The following is a 21,330-nucleotide window of genomic DNA, read 5'->3' on the forward strand; positions in this document are numbered from 1 at the left end:
ATTTACATTCGTAAAAATTCACCCATTTGTCGGAAAATCATGTTTGAATCCACAAGCTATTTTTTTATGAGCTATCGTGGTGGTCATCTAGTAATAAAAAACAAAAAACTTTTGTTGCAAAGTTTATTTTTCAACATAACGAAATTTTATTTATACTGCAAAAAAAAAAAAAAATTTAACATTTTTAATGCCGAATCAGCAAAAATGTTCTTAAATCATCACATTTTTAAAACAAAGAGTTCTAACTATCTGTAGATTAGTTTTGCATGAACTTTGGTGTGCATGCAGAATATATGCAAAACTAGTATGTGAACATGTAAAAACTTATAATTATTTTTAGATTCATAATAATAGGTATATATTTTGGGGAATTTAAAAAAGGGGTATGAAAAATTACAAACAGAAAAAACTAACAAAATAGAAAAAACATTTTCAAAATAATCCTATAGATTAGTTAATCTTCTCCACGGTATTTTTCTTTATCGATAAATCCTTCAAAATTTTAAAGTTTTGCTTCCTTAAGGAAATCTTTATTTTCTTGTTTAACTAAATAGTTGACCCAAAGCAACCAAAGACCATTGTTGCTAAGGGAGTTGCTAAGGGGAAAACTTATTACGTGTCATTGAAAGAAGTAAATTTAAAAAAAGTTTAATTAAAAAATGTGAAAAAGCATTTTCCAAAATAGCACAAACTTTTCTTTTAAAACTGCACTAAAAACAAATTTTTTTTCAAAAAATCAGAATTTTTTTACTACACGACCTAATATCACTCTATCACCTTTCTCTTTGTTCTATATTGCTCTCTTTCATCTCAAGACTCTTTTTGATGTTATTTTTGGTCAAATTGACCAAGCTCTTTTTTCTTTATCCTTCAGCCAATATCGCTGTTGTTGGTGAATTTAATGCTCATCACACTGAATGGCTTGGTTCTAGTGTCAGTGACTCTGCAGGTGTTAAGGCTCACTTAACACCTGCACTAATACAACTAGTCAACTTTTTAACTTGCTTTCCAGACAATTCAAATTATTTGCATTCTCAATTTATGTTTTGTTTTTTATCCTAGTTAGTGCTCAGTTTCTCCACATTTACCCTTAGGTGCTTCTGATTACGGTTTAATCTCTCTAAAATTTCTCATTTCTCTTAATCGTCAGAATTCCCTATCATCGTATCTTATACAACTTCCTTAAAGCTTTCTTAAACTGAAACTCTTTTCGCGATTTTGTTTGTGATGGCCTTTAGTTAGAAATCTTTCGCTTTCTACTGACAAATGTGCTTCTCATGTAACTTCTTGGATTTAGACTGGCATGAAACCTTTTATTCCTTCTCGACAATTCCTAGTCAAGCTTCACTCTTTTCCATGCTTTTCCTCTCATTGTGCTGCTGCAAAATCCAATCGTAACCATTAATTTCATATCTATCGCCAAAACAATTCTCCAGAAAATAGACATCTGTTTACTACTGCTAAAAATCATTGTAAAAAGGTTTTGTCTAACGCCAAGGTTCCAGGGACTTCTGAAGAATCTTTAACAGTATCTATAATAAGGGCGAATCTGCTATTTCATCTTTCTTGCATAGCTCAGACTTTGTTACGTCACCTAAAGGGGTCATCCATAAATGATGTCAGTAAAAATAGGGGGGGGGGGAGAGGGAGTGCTGGGAAGTTTGACACTAATTGACAATGGGGAGGGGGTGTTGAGGCCAAAATGATGTCAATTTAAATTATTTTTTTAGTTTTAATGAGCAGGTTTTAACGGTATTTACATCTACTAAATGGTATAGAAATGATGTTTTCTTTGTGGGGAAATTAATATTAAATGCGGGGAATTTGATATTATATTATATTAAATTATTTATAATATAATATTATAAATTAATATAATAAGTTTCCCAGAGACATTAAATAAATAACAACTACTAACGTAAAATAAAAATTACTATCTTTTTATTAATATATTACCATTTGACTGCGAATCAAATTATGTTAGAAATATTAACTCTTTGTATATAAAATTCACAATCGTTATTCGCTCCCTAGCGGATTATAAAATGTGGTTCAGAGTAAACTCATAAAAGTAAACTCATAAATTTGTCATTTTTTGAAATTAAATTGTCGTTATTTCAAATACAAAACTCTAATTGCTCTCTAGTTGATTGTAAAACGTGATGCAATGCAAACACATTAAGTCTATTGAAAATTCGAAACGCTAGTTTGTCCCTAGCGGGTTAAAGAAACTCTTTTAAAAAACTTGCGCTAACGATGAGCAAAGTCGTTATTCTGATTGTGATGTAAACAATACTAATAAATCAATATTAAAATATGGATAAAACTGCATTACTTAACTTATTGATGGTCTCGTATGGAAATGCTCATCCCAATAAAAAAAAGGCTAATACCCAGAAAGAAGTCCATAGTACATGGAATTCATTAAAAGAAGAGAAACTAGTGCATAAAGATCTTGAATCAAGAGTAATGTATTTAATCAATTTATTTAATGAAAAGGCAATGAAGTTCAAGAGCAGGCAATTATCATTTTTGGGCCAATACTCCAAAACAGTCTGCCCCCACGTATACTCTACTTGAATTTGACAAGAATTCCTCACTGTTTGTTGAGCCCACCAATGAGCGATCTGTTATTGATGATTAACAAAGTACATTAACTTTGAGTTTGTTGACCACGTAAAATCAAAAAAATGCAAGAACATTGGCTCAAGATCGAGTCAATTCTGAGATTGCAGCTTTAAATTGTGAAGTTGCTGGACTGAAGACTAGAAAGACAGGTGGATTCATTGCTGAAGCTGAAGAGGATGATTTGAAAAAGAAAAAGAAGAAACTAGCTCATCTATGTAAAGAACTGGCCAAAAAAAAGTATGATCAAGCTCAGCAGAAGAAAACTAAAGAACCGAAAAAAGCTAGAATAGAGGAAATCTGCTTGGAGCATCCAGAAGTCAAAGAAAAACTAAAAATCAGAAAGAAACCTGGTGGACCGTCATTAGAAGTAGATCAACCTCTTTTTTTGAAGGCGATTATGGATATTGCTCTCCATGGTTCGTCCGCTGATGAAAAACGTCGGTCAGAGGTTCTTCGGGTAATGATAGCTTATGTTTGTTAATATTGTATTTGTTAGAATTTTACTATTAATTAGTACTTGCACTATTGTAAATATCCTTGAAATGTTAACAGCTAATTTCAAGATTTGATTTGAATATAATTTACGAAATAAATCCCGTTTTCTGTAAAAAAGTTAACTATATCCAAATATATTTCTTTATTATTTAGAGCATTAAAACTCTCGACGAATTGACATCCGAGAAGAACAAAATTGGATTTGCAATCAGCAAGAGCGCCCTCTATACTCATCTACTTCCAAGAAGTTACGGAACATTAGAAGGCAAAAGGCACGTCAAAACAGTCCCTGTTAGATTGATCAGTCCTCAAAATAAATCTCATTTAAAACGTGTTGACGGACTCTTTTTCAGTTCAACTATAAAATATGTAGAAGAAGTTCGTTCTATTTTAGGGCCAGATGAAGTGTGTTTCTTTAGCCAAGACGACAAGACTAAAGTGCCATTTGGAATTACAGCAGCCAAAAAACAGGCGCCGTTGTTGATGCATTTGGAGCACCGGGTAACTCTCCCGGATCACGACTGGGTCGGGGTTGCTAACCACAAGCTTATACCATCTTAAAAATCCCAGATACCAGAAAATAATTGAAATCGGGATTCACCATTTCTTGAAGAATAATCTTGACGCTCTTTTCATCATGACGAACGCTCCAGGCCGCAGTGCATTCAACAGATCTGAGCGACAAATGGCACCTCTAAGTAAAGAATTATCTGGGGTGATTCTACCGCACGAACATTACGGAACTCATCTTGATTCTCAAGGTAATTACATTGACAAAAGTTAATTTGTAAAAATATTAATATAATTTTTAACCTATAATAACCAACATATTTTTTAAATCAGGCAGGACAATAGATGAAAATTTAGAAAAACAGAACTTTGGTTTTGCTGGACAGGCTTTGGCTGATATTTGATCTGATCTACAAATTGACGGTTATCCAACCATTGCCTTGCAGAAGAGTTTGGAAACTGCTGAGTGGTTAGATGAAAATGAAGTTGACGCAACGAAATTGATTGTACCTCAAGAATACGATATCCTTTATGAGCGCAGAGAGTATTTACTATTGTTTCAATCGATGATCACTTCAACAATCCATGGGAAGATTATATTAAAGATATATTATACTATTTGCTTAGCTGATTATTTAACGAGATGTCGACTATTATATAATATAATTTGATGAGATCTACTATTATATATATGCATAATTTAGTCAGAAAAAAAATCAATGATTTTTAAGCATTTTTATTGTTTTTTAGGGGAAGGGGGGGGGGAGTACACAAAAACTGACATCATATATAACGGGGGGTCAGCCAATAATTGACAGTTTGACAAAGGGGGGAGGAGGAGTCGAAAAATTAGGAAAAAACACTGTTATTATTTATGGATAACCCTAAAGGCAAAGCTGAATTGAATTATCATTCTCAATTTTGGAGAGCAATCTGACTCGCCTAACCGCCGTCCTTCTTGTTATTATTTTACGCTCTCGACATTTCCAAAGCCTTTGAAAAAGTTTAGAATTCTGGCCTTCTCCATAAGCTCTATTCTTACGATGTATCAGTCGACATCTTGAAGATTATTGATTCCTTGAGAAGATATTTAGACTTACAAGTCATTATGGCCCGAGAATGACTCCTAAAAACTCGGGAAGCTAATTTAACTTTTTATAACTTACATACTTTTCAAAACAAAAAAATTTTATGCTTAAGTACAAAGACAATCAATAAATGTCAAATACCCTTTAAATAATAAGAATTACATGTCTTATTTACCCCTTCCAATCACCTCACTTTGTTGTTCACTGAATAGAAAATTGAAATTTTGATTTTAAATAACTCTAATATTATTTGCACAGCATTAGCTTGTAAAGTGTTTTAAGTATAGGGCGGAAAAAGGGGCTCTACTCATATAAATTGGGGCCGGGGAACTAGGCTCCTACTGTAATTGAGAATAATTATATAAAAATACGTATATTATAAATAAATAGGTAAAACATGCATGGAGTGTACATGCATCGACAAAGAATTTCGGTTTGGGATTAACCACAATAAGTTAAAAAAATAGTTGGAGTTAAAAAGTGTTTTAAAATCAAGGCAAACACTCATTCTGCCATATTCCGGTCATCAATTTATACAAAACTTCAAACATCGGAATAGGTTTTTGATTCTATCATCTACCGGGCGGCATATTTTGAAACCCTATACAGGCTCAGAATAGGCAGAAAAACGAGCAACCTGATTTGCTGATTTTGAAAGAGAGGCAAGTGCGATTTGTTGAAAAATATAATTAAAATCAAAATAAACAGATTTTTGAAATAAATTTCAAAGTAATGATATACTAAGTTTATCAATACAAGTCATGTGTTACTATCAACACTGGAAATTCATTTTATTTTAGTACTCTTCAGAGTATTTAAAATGTATCAAAATCTATTTGTACAAGAGAATTTCACTCGTAAAAATTTCAATATTATCAATATAATTCAGTTTATCTTGGTGATGAAGATTTTATCTATTGTTAATTTTAAAAAAAGAAAAAAAAAAGTTTATATGCAGTTTTACCTGACTACTGGTGAAGAACTTTATTTATAAACTGATTTACATGTTTATTATAAAGAGTTAAAAATTAGAGTTTTTTAAAAAAGAAAATTTGCACTAATTGCAAAACTAGCTTATATGTTCCATGTCAATATATGGGCTCTAAGGAGATTTTGTTTTCATACTTTGTTTCAACCATAGTTTGGAGGGGGCTGATATATTTTTTTATTACGTAACTTTAATAAAACATCGTGTTAAACCATAAAAACTTTTTTAAAATTTAAAATTTTTTTTGCAGGCTACATAAAATATTTGAAAATTTAACAAAAGTGATATATATGTTTGTCTACAGAACAGTAATTTTTGTACAGTTACATATAAACACTGACATTAAAAGCAAGAAAAAGTATTGAAGTCAAATAAGTTAACCAAATAAAAGTGGATTATGGCATAAATAAAATGGATTATAACAAATGATTGTGGCATTTTTTGTATTGTATTAATTAAAAAAAAAAGATTTAAAAAACTAAACTAAGTGGTTAAAATCAAACATTTTAATAAAAAAAGTAATAAAAAAAAGAAAATGAAGTTATCAAAAAAAAGAACAAAATAAGTTGTCGTGCTATGAATATTTTTGCTATTATAAAATGTGTTTTGTATGTATAAACTCTTGAAATATTTCACTTGAATTTGCATGTGTGCAATTTCTAAATGTGTTTCTCATCAAATATAATGTCCGTGTTCTATAAAGCATGTTCGATACAAAGTTTATATGCAATTGCACTAGACTACTGATGAAGTACTTAAAATATGCAAAATATAAATTTTAAGCTGAGGTAGAGGTTGTTCTAAGCTCGTTACTACATCTTTATACCAACTTGTTAATTATAAACAGTTTAACATTTATAATTTTGGAAAAAGAAAATTTTTACAGATGTTTTGCCAAACTAGCTTACATGTTCCATATAAATCTACGAACCCTGAAGAAGTTACTGTTCAACCTAAATTTTGAGAAGGCTGATAAGGCGTACATCAATATTTTTCTTTATATATATTATATAGTAATTTGAATGATAAATTTGAAAATAATCTGTTGAAAAATTTAACAAAAAAAGTGATATTTGTTTTTTCACTGAACGTTAAAACTTTACTGAGTATTAAAGTCAAAAAATTTAACCAAATAAAGGTGAATTATGGCAATTTTTGTAATATAAATAACTTCATCAAAATTAGCTTTTACATTTGAAGAAGCAAGTTTTCTAAAAAATTATTAATATTACATCAAAATAAAACATGATGCATCTCTTTTATATTAATAAACAAGAGATATTCACAGAAATTTAAAAAAAGAACACTTGTTTTTATTGGTTATACCAAAATTACATAATGAAACTATTCATAAAATTTGTAAATATGGAGTACATTTTATTTAAGGTTATTTTTCTAATTTTTTTTAGAGCAGAAATATTTTCATTTTCTTCTGGAGTATATAATGTAAAATAAATTATTAGCATTATAAATATATGAAATTTATCAAAGTTTGCTGCTTTATTTAATATTATTTATCATCATAGTTAACCATTGTCTTATAGACATGGTTAACTATGAAATATGTCATATACATGTCTGTAGCACAATCAGATAATTCATTTGCAGTAAGAACTTGAAAAAATGTAAAAAATGGCTGTTGGCACAAGGGTAAAAATAATTTTAAAATTCAACTCATAAATTCACCTTTTTTAGCCTGTATAGATGTCAGTAAAATTCAACTCATAAATTCATCTTTTTAGCCTGTATAGATGTCAGTAAAATTCAACTCATAAATTCACCTTTTTTAGCCTGTATAGATGTCAGTAAAATTCAACTCATAAATTCACCTTTTTAGCCTGTATAGATGTCAGTAATATTCAACTCATAAATTCACCTTTTTAGCCTGTATAGATGTCAGTAAAACAAAACTGATGAAAAATGAATACCCCCAATAGACATACATACACACATTCAAACTAAGTTAAGTTATAAGACTTCTAAAAAAATTTTCAATTAAAAAAAATCTTTTTAACAAAAAAATATTTTTATTTTTTTTCTCAAGTTTTTTTGTTGCTTCAACTTTATATTTTTGATGTACAATTTTCTTTGCTGAACTAGTTTTACTATACACTATTTTGACGTATTATAAACTAAATATCAATATATTAATCTAAAATTAGTTAGGGTTTTTCCATAAAGTACGTACGCAGGTATGGGAGGAATAGTGTTAAAGACAGCGAGCACGTATGCGGTTTGACTCTTTCGTTTTCACTTGATTTCTTTTTTGAAAGAAAAGCATTGAACTTCAAGAGTTTAAAGAATATTACATTATGTAACAGTGAAATGTTGAATTAAATAACAGTTATTGTTTTTTAATGTTTTAGAAAATGTATGCGTTTGAGAAGAAAGGGAGGTGGCGCAAAGGGAGGGGGATCTTTAAAAGCATAACTATGCGTACAAAGGAGAGGGTCCTAAATCAGTTGTTTTACTGCGTACTTATTTTATGGATGCCCCTTAAATTGTAGTACTAAATATGAAAAACAAACATGAAATATTAATGAACGATAAATAATAGGAAAACATTAATATAAGATAGAACTTATAAAGTTCTATCTTATTTTAATTTATACACAAACACAGATATATATATATATATATATATATATATATATATATATATATATATATATATATATATATATATATATATATACACACACGATATATATTTAATAGCAAGAAATCCCTTCACTTATCCTTTTACATTACATTTACATTAAAACATTTAAAACATGATGGAATCATGTTTTAAAAACGTTTTAAAATTGTAAAAATTTAATTCTAGTTGACATTAATAACTTCAGGTTCATGTCCAGTTTCTTTAAGGAACATTTTGAAATTTTCTACACTCATCCCTAGAGTAGCAGTATTTTCTAGTGGGTGAGAGTATATCCATGATCCATCTCTCAATAAATGTTGGTCTAAAATTAACTTGACGTCGTTATTTTTATCATTACATAAAGAAAGTGGAGTACAACTTCCTTGAGCGACACCTAGCTTTTCAATCATTATTTTTTCATCTGCAAACCTTAAAGTACCTGCTGCTCCAACCAATTTTGCTACATCGCTTAGCTTAATTTGACTAGAATGAGACGTACAAAGTAACCATAGCTTATTTTTTTTATCTTTAAGGAACAGATTCTTAGTAACAAAACCATCAACATCTTTCAAATAGTCCATCATAGCATCAACAGTAAATACAGCAGGATGTTCAACAACTCTTGTTTCTATTTTTAAATTATTTAATAATTCCATAAGCTGGTGTCGACCATTTGAAGACATAACAATTTACTAAAAATAACTGGCAAATGATTAACACGTAACAAAACAACAACTGAAAAATTAAAATTATATACAAAATAAAACAACAATTGACAAATTACAATCATAAACAAAACAAAGTTAAATGCAATTAAAATGTTTTTAAATTAAATTTATTTTAATTTTTAAAAGTAAGATAAATATAAGTATTTCTTATTTAAAAGTAACAAAAACAGATTAATTTTTATTAAAACTTTTAATAAGCTCAAACTAGTAATACAAAAGTGTAAAAAACAAAACAGATTTTTTTTAAATTTGCAACATTTATTCTTTTCCATTTGCCCATTTTGTCATATCATTATACCATTCTTCTTCCTCTGGCAACATCTCTAGGACCTTTAAAACAAGTAACAATTTATTTAACTTTAAAACACAATTTTCATTATTATAATAATAACAAATTAAAAAAACCGTAACCAAGAAATATTTAGAATGATTTAGGGAAATTAGATAAAAATGAATGATGATGATTGTGGATGATGATATGAAGTACAAAATATAAACACACTTTGTGAAAAAGAGTCAATAACTTTAATATGCAAAAATAAGTAAGGAAAAGATTTCATTTTTCAAGAGTTTGTGAGGAACAAAAAAATATGTGTTTTGCAAAAATGAATAAATGTCACATCATTTGTCTTACTCACCAACTTGATAAATATATCAACATTTATGATACAAGTTGTAAGGTGTAAATATAGTGAATGATTGTTTTAAAGCTAACGATCAATTAGCGTTACTTGTAAATAATTGTATATGTGTATAGACGCGTTTGTATATAATATAAAAACATAATTGTAAATACCAAGAGAATTAGTTTGTATGAAATTAAGTTGAATTGCATTAAGATAGATGAGGCGTTTTACGTTGAACTTATAAAATTGTTGTAACCAATCTGGTGAGTGTTGTTCCCCTGTCTCAGGAATGGTGCATTTGTAGTATACAACAGTTAGCAGAAACTGATAAAGAAGATTTTGACCGGATAAAAGAGGTGTCACTGACACTAGAGCCAAGCCATTCAGTGTGACGAGCATTAAAGTCACCAACAACAACAATATTAGCTGATGAATAAAGAGAGAGGACTTGGTCAATATGATCAGAAATAACATCAAAAAGAGTGCAGTCTTGAGATGAATGAGAGCGATATAGAACAAGGAGAAAGGCGATAGAGTGAAGTGGTGCTAAGCGAAAGCACATAAAAGAATAGTCTGCGGATTCAAGGCTAGTTTCCCTATAAATGGGTGAATTGTTATGAATGTAAATGCCAAAACCAAGCATGTGGCTATTGGAGTCTTTACAAATTAAAGGAAGATAACCATCAACGCTAAGATCACAAGATGAGACAGCTAAACTCAAATTAGTCTCACAAAGAGCAAGTAGGTCTGGTGAACTTTGCAGGAGATAAGACTCAACAGAAGAAAAGTTACTTTGAAGACCACGAATATTAGTGAATGATAGGTTTAGAGAATTTGGTGATGATATTGAGAAGATGGTTTTTTGTGTTTTATAGTTTTTGGTACTTTACTCATATTTAAATTTGTTAACAAACTTGACTCAAATCATAGATAGTACTCAGTACACTATTTAACAGCCCAAGCAATTGCCTCATTACTATTAATATACCCTAAGCCGTAACCAAGGGCTCCAAATGTGGCCTTGCAATGCACACCAAAAGTACAAACAGGGACACCATCCATGCACAGCAAAGCACTGTTAATACTTTGATATTTTTCAGCTGTTGATGGAATTAGCCTCTCTGAGAGCTACCACAGAGTTTGGGAAATCTGACTACCAGCCGGCCTCAGAACCATAAAACTGAGTTTTAGAGCTGTACCCTCATTAAGAGATAATAGAATGAGTTGTTTAGTCATAAAAACAGAAACACAAGCAAAACCCATGCATTGAGTCAAGAAGATCCAGCATTCAACATCCTAAACTGGAAACAATGTATTAAAAACACATCTGCGCCAGCCTAATAGATGAAGAAGGGGTGCAAGGCTGGTCAACAGATAGAATCTGTTTACCCCTTAAGTCTTTGCCTAGGAGGCCTTCTACAAGACAGTAGCTGGTTGCATTTAACATCTGCCCAAGATATTTATTTTTATTGAGACACCATCTCTAGCCTTTACTCAACCAAGAGCCCTAAGGCAGGGGGTGTTTGGGCGGAGTCAGAGTTTGCATCTCCTAGCCTTTGCCTAAAAAGGCGTATCCTACAAGGCGTATCCTACTTCAAACAAAATGCTGATAAGAAGAAGACTCCAGAATATTGCAAATATAGTGGAAAAATACCAACTCAAAGTAGATATTAAGCAAATGGCATTATTATAAGTTTGACATTATTATAAGTTTGCTACTTTTCAAAGAAATGGCAGCAAATGGCATTATTATAAGTTTGCTACCTTTCAAAGAAATCGAGCATGTTCATAGATCTACAGGACATTATAGTGTGAAGAAAACATTTTATGTACTTCGTTAGTAAAATCGACTCTTCAGTAAGCAAGGAAGAAGTAAAACATGTGGTTGAGAAATGCATAGCCTGTCAATCAATTAATTCAAGTTCAATAAAATGGCCAAAAGGGAAAATAAAAGTAAAAAGAACACGGCAATGACTTAGCATGGATATAACTCATTATGAGGGGCAGCACTATCTTACTGTATTTGATTGTGGACCTACACAGTATGCAACATGGCAATATCTTGAAGATCAAACCAGTGTATGTGTTATTCAAGAATTAAAGGCAATATTTCTCGAATGAGGAGGTCCAGATGAAATACTGATGGACAATGATGCATTTCCATGCAATGTGCATTTCCAAGCACATCATTTTTTCAGTTTGTAAATAAATGGAACATTAAACTTTGATTCAGGTGTGCTAATGTACCTTCTGGAAATGGAATAGCAGAGCAATGTCATTGATCTTTCAAAAGGACAGCGAAGAGAGTTCCGTGCAGCATACTGGAGGCAGTTTATTGGTATAACATTAGTCTAAAAGATAGCTGTAAGTCTTCTACTGCACCTGCAAATAAGTTATATCAATATGAAATTTGAGTAAGAGGAACTGAAAACAATAAAAACGCACATGATCCTTATAAGAAGATAACTAATAAATTTAAACCTGGCAATAAAGTATGGGTTAAACCACCGGATAACCAATGCGACTCTTAATACAAGATTGGAATAATTACAGGGATAATCTCGAAGCAAATAATAGAAGTGAACAAAATGTGTCAACATGTACAAGACCTAAGAGAAGTAGTTGACAACGATTCAAATGAAGATCTTGGACAAGTAAGAGGTGACAATGATTTGGATGAGGATATGACGAAGAACTATACATTGTGCTGCCCAGAGATATAACAAACAAAACACTGATGTTACAAAGGAGCAGGCGGGAAAGGAGGTTCCCTGAGCGCTTTAGTCCTTGAGATAGATTGTTATGACCAAGGGGAAGTGTAAAGTGTAAACATAGATGATGTTTTATAGAAATGATTGCTTTAAAGCTAACGGTCGATTAGCATTACTTGTAAATAATTGTATATATACATATATATATAGATGTATTTGTATATAATATAAAAACATAATTGGAAATATCAAAAAAACTAGTTTGTATATACATTATGTTGAACTGCATTAAGATGAGACGTTTTATGCTTAACTTATAAAGTTCTTTTTAATGTGAAATAACACAAAAAACTGGAAAGAAAAAAAAAAGCACACACACAAAAAACAAATCTCCAAAGAAAATGATTATTTCTGATGTTGTTCTTGGAGATACAAGCAGTTTTATAGTATATAAAAAATTATACACATAACTATTTAATAATATAATTAATAATTTTAATAATTTTATTTAAAAATAATTTTAAATAGTCTTTTTATAGTGAACTATCAAACTGTTTTTCGTTTAATAGATTTTTTTTTTTTAAACATCTTTGCTTCCAACAAGGCTGCAAGCAACCACTAATTAAAGTTGGAAGTTACTGGAAGAGTAAAGATGAAGATTGTAGAGCAAGATAACAATTGACGGACAACTTAAAGGATTGCAAATTATATGAATCAGGAAAGCAAGATGAAGGAAGTGAATTCCAAAGAGCTGATGTTCGAGGAAAAAAATTAGACAAATAAGTTTTTTTGGAGCATTTAGGAACAGTCACAGAAAAAGGATGAGACTTAAATGATAAGTAACACGAGAATGAATTCGAGTAGATGGCACAAGAGATACTAGCACAAGAGATACTCTTTAGAGCAGTGACCATTATAGTATTTGTAGGAAAGAGAAAGAAAAGCAGCATTACGATGATGTGATAATGGTTGGAGGTTGGCTGCAAGAGCAGGTCCAACTATGTTTACAATGCGTTTTTGCACCTTGTCTAAAAGAGAGAGGGCATCATTAGAAGAACCACCCCAGATATGGCAACAGTATTCCATACAAGGCCGGATTTGAGATTTATAGAGATAGAGAATAGAATCCGAATTAAGAAAGTATCGAGCTCGATAAAGAGATGTAACCTTAGCAGATGCTAATTTTGCAACTGATTTGTTATATGGTTTCCAAGAAAGATCGGAAGTAAGAGTTAATCCTAGAAAATGAAGAGTAGATGACTCATCGAGTACATCACCGTTCATAAATATAGGAAGATCTAAATTATTGTGATAACGATTGGCTGAAATTTTTTTTATCTGTATTGAAGTTCACAAGCCACTGTGAGCCCCATGCTGTAGCAGAAGTGAGATTCTTTTCAAGCTCTAATGCCCCCTCCAAGCAATCAGAGGGTGTTGGTTTCTTATCACGACAAGAGTAAATGGTAGTATCGTCAGCAAACAATGCCACCTTAGATGTGAGAATATCTGGAAGATCGTTAATGTAAATTAAAAAGAGTATTGGGCCAAGGATAGAACCTTGAGGAGCCCCTGAAGTTACAGAATAAGAAGAAGAGTGCTGTCCATTGAGGACAACTTTAATACTACGATTGGAAAGGAAGGATCCAATAATCTTAAAGATATTGCCAGATACACCGTAAGAAGAAAGCTTATGGAGAAGACCAGCATGCCAAACTTTATCAAAAGCTTTTGAAATGTCAAGAGCGATTGCCTTAACCTCTCCACCTTTATCTAATGCACGATAAAACCTATCGGTTATTAATGTTAGCAAATCAGCTGTAGAACGAGAAGATCGAAATTCATATTGATGGTCGGAAAGTAAGTTATTAGATTCAAGATGAGAAATTAAGTGTTTGTTAATCGAAGATTCAAAAACTTTGCTTATGATAGGAAGAAGACTAATGGGACGGTAGTTAGACAAATCAGATCGCTCTCCAGAATTTTTGAAGATAGGGATAACAGATGCCGCTTTCCATCAGCCTGGAAAACAAGACTCTGATAAACATTTGTTAAATAGTTTTGAAAGTATAAAGGACAGCTCCGGAGAACACTTCTGCAAGACTATAACAGGTATGTTGTCTGGACCACAAGCTGTAGAAGAGGCTAAGCAAAAAATCACTTTAGATACAGAAGCTGGAGTGATGCTAATGTCAAGCAATGGATCAACCTGTTTGTTGGCAATATCAGGTAGAACGCAACTAGTGGAATCAAGAGATGATATTGATGAAAAGTTTTTAGCAAACAATTCAGCTTTGTCTTTAGGTGAGGTGATAAAGTCTGAACCATACAAGAGAGGTGGAATTACAGATTTGCCCTTATTATTGATACTATTAAAGATTCTCCAGAAGTCACGAGAGCCTAATTTTTGTGATAAAATACGAGACTTCATGATCTGAGAACAGCGGGCTTTGGCATTAGACAAAACCTTTTTACAATGGTTTCTAGCAGTAATAAACAGACATCTATTTTCTGGAAAATTGTTTTGCTGATAGATATGGAAGTAATGGTTTCGATTGGCAATTGCAGCAGCACAATGTGAGGAAAACCATGGAGAAGAGTGAGGCTTGATCTGGAATCGCCAAGAGGGAATAAAAGATTCCATGCCAGCCTGAATCCACAAAGTTATGTAAGAAGCACATTTATCAACAGGAAGATTAAAGATTTTTACCCAAGGGCCATCACGAAGAAAATCAGGGAAAGAGTCCCAGTCAGCTTTAAGGTAGTTGTAAGAGGTACGATGATAGGGGGATTCAGATGATGAAGAAGAATGAGATTATAGTTTTAGAGAGATCAAACTGCAGTCAGAAGCGCCTAAGGGTGAATGTGGAGAAACTGAGCACTGACTAGGATCAGAAACAAGACATAAGTCGAGTAGAGAAGGTAAATGATTCGGGTTGTCTGGAAAGCGAAATGGAAAGTTGACTATTTGAGTTAGGGATTGAGAAAGGCAAAAGTTGTGGGCTTTAATGCCTGCAGAAGCACTGACACTAGAGCCAAGCCATTCAGACTGGTGAGCATTAAAATCACCGACAACAACTATATTAGCTGATGGATAAGAGGGCTTGGTCAATATGATCAGAAATGACATCAAAAAGAGTGCAGTCTTGAGATGAAGGAGAGCAATATAGAACAAAGAGAATGATATAGATTATAAAAGCAATTAAATATTTTATATTCATCAGGTTTATGTTCTATATTCAAGTATTTTATGAATCAAACAAATAAACAACTTACACTTGGAGGTGGAGGTATATTTCTTTCCCATTTGCTTCCGTGAGGAGCACTTGGAACTAAAAATTCAAAGTTATCACATAACTTTATTTATAAATATTGGCTATTTGGATTAATATAATTAAATTAGAACAAATAAAAATTTCAACTTTGTTAGTTTCTGTTGTGTCTTAACTTCAAGTTATGTTGTAAAAACACTGTGTGTTTCAAGTTTAAATTAAGTATACAAAATATATTCTTCCATCTTAAGGTTTTTATATAAATAGAGATATGATATAAGAACTGTGATTTAAAAAACACATTTATTTCTTACTAGAATATTATTTGTAATGTATGTTGGGAATCTTGAACATAGAATTTAGAAAAAAAAAACATGAAGCAAGTTATAAAAAAATAAATATGTTAAATAGAATTTTGATTTAATTCAATATTTTACTAGAAAATTAGTAAACTAAGTTAGTTATAAAACTTTCTAGTATTTTTTGTAAATTGCTGTTTGTTATTTAATTATTGTTAAATTGAGAATTGAAAGTTTCTCTTTTACACTAACATATTAGTATTAACATTAGATATTAGTGATTAGTGAAATGATTTTCAGATAATTTAGGATTACTTTGCTAATTACTTCACTTGCACTTTTGTTATTGCTTAGTTTCTCCTGAGTTTTTTTTACTATTTACCTAAATCTTATAAAATTTTATAAAACTAACCTTTCAAATCTACTTGTTCGTTTTACAGAACGTTAATTAATTTTTGAAAACAAGACTTAATCTAAAATTCACAAAGAAATCTTGTTTACTCATCTGTCTTCGCGTAGTTTAAAAAAGCAATACGTGCTCTTTTTTTGAACAATGAATAACAATGAACAGTAAACTAGATCAAACATTTAAAAACAACTTTAAAAAGAACTTAAGAAACATTTAAAACTTAAATAGTTTGAAAAGAAGATTTTTTGAACTACTCTTTACAGTAGGTTGACATGAGATAAAAATGAATTAAAAACGACATCTTTTTTTTATTTTCAGATTTTTTTTAAAAAAAAAAACTATTCAATTGAGGGAATTTACAACTTTAAATAGCTGTATCTTTTGAAAGCAATAATACATTTCAATGAAACATAAATTATGGTTCTATTTGAAGTAGGGATGCAAAATACAAAAAGGGTTCTGGCTTTATATTTTTTCCTGGTCTCTGGAGTCCCGAAGCTCTGAACATGTTAGTTAACTTATGATCTGCTATATAAAAAAAACTCGCGAAATTTAATGACTTGAAACATTGTTTTTAAACCCAGAATCTTGGAGTCCTTGCCCCAAGATATCCAAGGACTACGGGTTCAAAAAGTGATTATTCCTCAAACTTAAAAGTCCTAATTCTTTACCAATAGTACCATAAGCATTTTTTATATTATTATAGCTCCTGGATACCAAAAACTAGGAAGAAGTAATCTTTTTGTGACATTCAAATCTGGAGTCCTTTTTGGAACTCTGTATAACCGATTTAAAGTAAAAGCAAATTTTTTTTTTTACTGAAAAGTAACTTTCCTTAACTAGGATGTTACTGAGCACATTTTTTTAAGGGGTTTTTTATTCCTGTTTGTCTGAAGGCACGTAAAATAGTTCCCACCAATTCAGGCAACATATATATATATATATATAAATATATATATATTTATATATATATATATATATATATATATATATATATATATATATATATATATATATATATATATATATATATATATATATATATATATATATATATATATCAGAGCGGAACCAGCTTTTTTTGTTCTTTGAGATAGCTAACTTCCAGACATGGAGCAAACTCCAAACATTTATATGTTTATACTTATGTCAAATAAGGATGCTTTGCAAAAAATTGCGATGATTGGAGGCTGGGAACAAAAAAACCCCAAATTTTGTGCCCCCCTGCCCCAAACATGAGAGCAATAAGTTGATGAAATATTTTTTGTACTGTTCTCAACTAGACTTATATTTATCGATAAATTTTAAGTTTCATAGTGTTATCTTTCACTGTTCAAAAATAATGACCATATAAAATTTATAACTACCTCAAATTGATGGGGGTTTAATCTTTATATGGTCATAATTTTAGAAAGCTAAAATATTTTACTATGAAATTTAAAATTTATTGATGAATATTAGTCTAGTTAAACTTGTTGCTCTCACGTTTGGGGCAGGGGGGAAAGGGCACAAAATTTGGGGCTTTTTTGTTCCCAGCCTCCAATCATCACAATTTTTTGCAAAGCATCCTTATTTGACATAAGTATAAACATATAAATGTTTGGAGTTTGCTCCATGTCTGGAAGTTAGCTATCTTAAAGACCAATAAAAGCTGGTTCCGGCTCTCTCTCTCACTCTCTCTTTGTATGTATGTATATATATATATATATATATATATATATATATATATATATATATATATATATATATATATATATATATATATATATATATATATATATATATACACACACAGTATACAATATATATTATACAAGTAAATGATGTTATAATGTTCTCAAAGAGAACTAAATATTCTTAAAGAACAGAGCAGCAATAGTTTAGTTTTAACTATGTTTTTTACTAATTTATAAAGTGCATATTACAATATTGATGTGAATCCAAGAATTTAAAACACTAAGATTACATTACAAAGATATTGTAATGTAATCCACAACATTGATAATAATATAATACAATATTGTTTTAAATCCAAGGACTATGAATACTGATATAAAGATATTATTGTAAATCCAAGTATTCACGAAACTGGTATTAAAATATAAAGTTATTGTTGCAAATCCAAGGATTTACAATGCTGATATTACTATAAAAAATTACAGATATATGGTTGAGGATGCCGATTCGCATTAAAAAGTTTCTCTCCTTCCTCCAAAACCTTTTGAATTTGAGATCTATCCGTCAAATGCTTATTCGCATCGAAGCGTTCCCGTAGTAATACAGCTTGTTCTCTCCAAATTAACCGGGAACCAGTCCAAGAAAGCAAATGTTTTAAGCTATCTCGATACAATTTTAAAACTCTTTGTTTGTGACTCAATTGAAGCCGTTGAGCTAAGATAACCGGGTTTGCGTTGGCCATTTTCTTTTACTGCATATTTGACTCGGCGAGCGCCGAGCTGTCTTAATGGTGCCCTTCACGTCCGCAAGTTTTAACTGTATTTAAATCGTATTAAAAACATACGCTACAATGGGTTCAATAAACACGCAAGATAAAAATTCATCGCTCGGCCTAAACTCCAGACTGGAGCACACATGTTGGGTTGAATGAATTCATCTGTGCACCACAAAACCAGGACAGAAGGCTCTGTCTCAAGAGGCTGACAGTAAAACTGTAGCAGCCGAATTCATCGAAGATTGGATTACGAAGAAGGTTTATCCTTTACATGTCAATAATGTTGCAAAGGAATTTCTCACTGACTATCAGAGATTCATCAAATTCCACAAACAAGAAAGAAATAAAAGTCATAACAAATTAGACGAATGGTACGTAGAATTAAATGAGTTCAACGACAGCATGACCAAACACGCGTACGACATACTTACTAAAGACAATTTGTACCAAAAGAAACTGGAGCAACAATTTACCGTGACAATGACAGAAGAAGATGAACTATTCGATCAAAATAACTGTTTTGAGTTATAAAATTTTACGTGTCTTAGCTCCATGTCTAGGAAGTGGAGCAAACAGAAGAAACAAGTACACCAAAGACTTTCATTAGCTGAGAAAAAAACACAACGGCTTGATGACCACCAAACTGCACTAAAACTGACGTATCCTGCATCATAAGAACATGTTGACAGCAGCCCTCCCAGTGACCCTGACCCTGAATTAAAACTTCTCACCATGAATCTGGATGAGTCCAATCTATCAACTGCAGTGAAACGGCAAAAATCAGACTTTCAATTGCTGTCTACCTCAACACGCGTTGAGCCCGCTGTTGCAACGACGAGCTCCTCTGCGTCAGATCATTGTTCAATTCCAAAAATGAAGGCTTGAACCGATCGTTGCCAGTCGATGAACGGATAATACAATGCATTCTAATACAGTTCAGTACATTGCGGACTACAAGGTGAGCAAAAAGGATCTCATTGGAATCATTGTAACTACAGCAAACGTAGTATTTGGGCTGAACTGGTCCACGGCTAGTGACCTAGAAGAATCTGACAATACCTCGGAGTTGGACAGTGACATCACTGGTCCTGATGTACTGAAGCAAAGGCGGACATGCAACACTTTAACTTACGTACTTCCCAGTCCACCATGCATTAATAGGTATCTTTAAGACGCGGCGTTTCTGAACTTGAGCATGACTACTGATCTCATACTCGATAAAGGTAATTCAGTCATCATATTAGGTCTGGATGACACAGTCAAAACAGCTGGCCATCGTATGTACGACATTAAAACCAATCATATAACTATAATCGATTCAAATTAAGAAAAAAGAACAATTACTACCGGCTACACAGGAAATGCTGTCATGTCAATTTGGATCAGATTGAGCAAAGCCGTATCATTTTAGACATAAATGCTTAGCAGCTTTAGCTGACTTTACGGTAGATGATATACTCGATTCCATAGATTTCTTTGTGATTGATCAAGCTGTAGACAACGGAACGTTTTTAGAAAGCTTAAAAGTGGGCAGTCAGAAAATCATCAATGCGGAACAAAAAATCGGTGTTCATAAGTTGCTGCACCTTTTGGCAAGCAAAAAAGCGTTCAGCTCTGCCAGCACAAGCATTTACACTCACGGGCAAATCGCTATTTCTTCTTTTAAGCTTTTATTGCCATGCCATGCGGCTAGTTGTCTCTCTCTACAACGAGTACAAACAAATGCTAAAATGCTAAAAATGAGCTCGGCGGGTTCTGTGGATTAATTTCAAACCAATTCGGAAAAATCGCGAATATTTCCAAACAGTTCATAAAACAAAGAGAGTTAATAATGCAGTTTTTCAGCGATGTGGTTAACATAAATTTCTAATAAGTTAGTGTTGACAGTATCTACGTACATTAAAAATTATTGGTTTCGGTTGTGTGTCGAAGTTTATGCTGAACTTGGCGATACCTTGATATTTCCGTTAATGGATCTTCTGGGGGTGGATTACCGCAAAATCTCAACGGATGATGAACGATCTTGGGATGGTGTACAAACATTTTTTGAAACCGAAATTCCTAAACTCAGAAACCTGAAAGTTGAGAAAAGTCAATCAACCGATGGTAAGACCTTCTTATTGGTGCTATTCTAGAAGAAGTATTGGAAACGCTCAATAGACAGTCATCTGAAATGGGCTTCTTCACAAAACCCGGATATCGCTTGCGAAAAGTTAAAATTGGCACCTCTCACCAACCTAAGGTGGAAATCAGAATTCGAAAAATTTAACAACCGAGTCAAAATATGTGGTGGGTCTACAACCTTCACTGCGTTATCCAGAAAAAATGTTGTGATGACAAATGGTCTACTCAGATATTTATCCTTTACCGAGCTTGCATGCGGGGACAAGAGAAAGAAATGGAAATGGACGAGGACGTTTGATGAGGTAAAGCAGGCCAGAAAACTAGAAAAGGACTCTATAGCAACTGTTCAGGCTGTCCAAAGA

At 31.9% G+C, this 21,330-nt stretch overlaps 3 protein-coding genes across 3 annotated transcripts; 1 reads left to right on the plus strand and 2 right to left on the minus strand.

Moving 5' to 3' along the window:
• Positions 1-2,690: 2,690 nt before the first annotated feature.
• On the plus strand, positions 2,691-4,316 carry LOC136092190 (uncharacterized). Its single transcript, XM_065819937.1, has 2 exons — positions 2,691-3,085; positions 3,277-4,316. The coding sequence occupies exons 1-2, from the start codon at positions 3,026-3,028 to the stop codon at positions 3,682-3,684; spliced, it is 468 nt and encodes a 155-aa protein (XP_065676009.1). The 5' UTR covers positions 2,691-3,025; the 3' UTR covers positions 3,685-4,316.
• A 4,103-nt stretch (positions 4,317-8,419) lies between these two features.
• LOC124809139 (prolyl-tRNA synthetase associated domain-containing protein 1) lies at positions 8,420-9,073 on the minus strand. Its single transcript, XM_065820517.1, has one exon. The coding sequence runs from the start codon at positions 9,031-9,033 to the stop codon at positions 8,533-8,535; it is 501 nt and encodes a 166-aa protein (XP_065676589.1). The 5' UTR covers positions 9,034-9,073; the 3' UTR covers positions 8,420-8,532.
• Positions 9,074-9,249: 176 nt separating this feature from the next.
• Positions 9,250-18,852, minus strand: LOC124809141 (uncharacterized). Its single transcript, XM_065820518.1, has 3 exons — positions 18,553-18,852; positions 15,689-15,744; positions 9,250-9,408 (listed from the first exon to the last, which is right to left on the minus strand). The coding sequence occupies exons 1-3, from the start codon at positions 18,809-18,811 to the stop codon at positions 9,337-9,339; spliced, it is 387 nt and encodes a 128-aa protein (XP_065676590.1). The 5' UTR covers positions 18,812-18,852; the 3' UTR covers positions 9,250-9,336.
• Positions 18,853-21,330: the final 2,478 nt, after the last annotated feature.

Source organism: Hydra vulgaris, chromosome 15 (assembly GCF_038396675.1).
Source record: "Hydra vulgaris chromosome 15, alternate assembly HydraT2T_AEP".
Lineage (NCBI taxonomy): Eukaryota > Metazoa > Cnidaria > Hydrozoa > Anthoathecata > Hydridae > Hydra > Hydra vulgaris.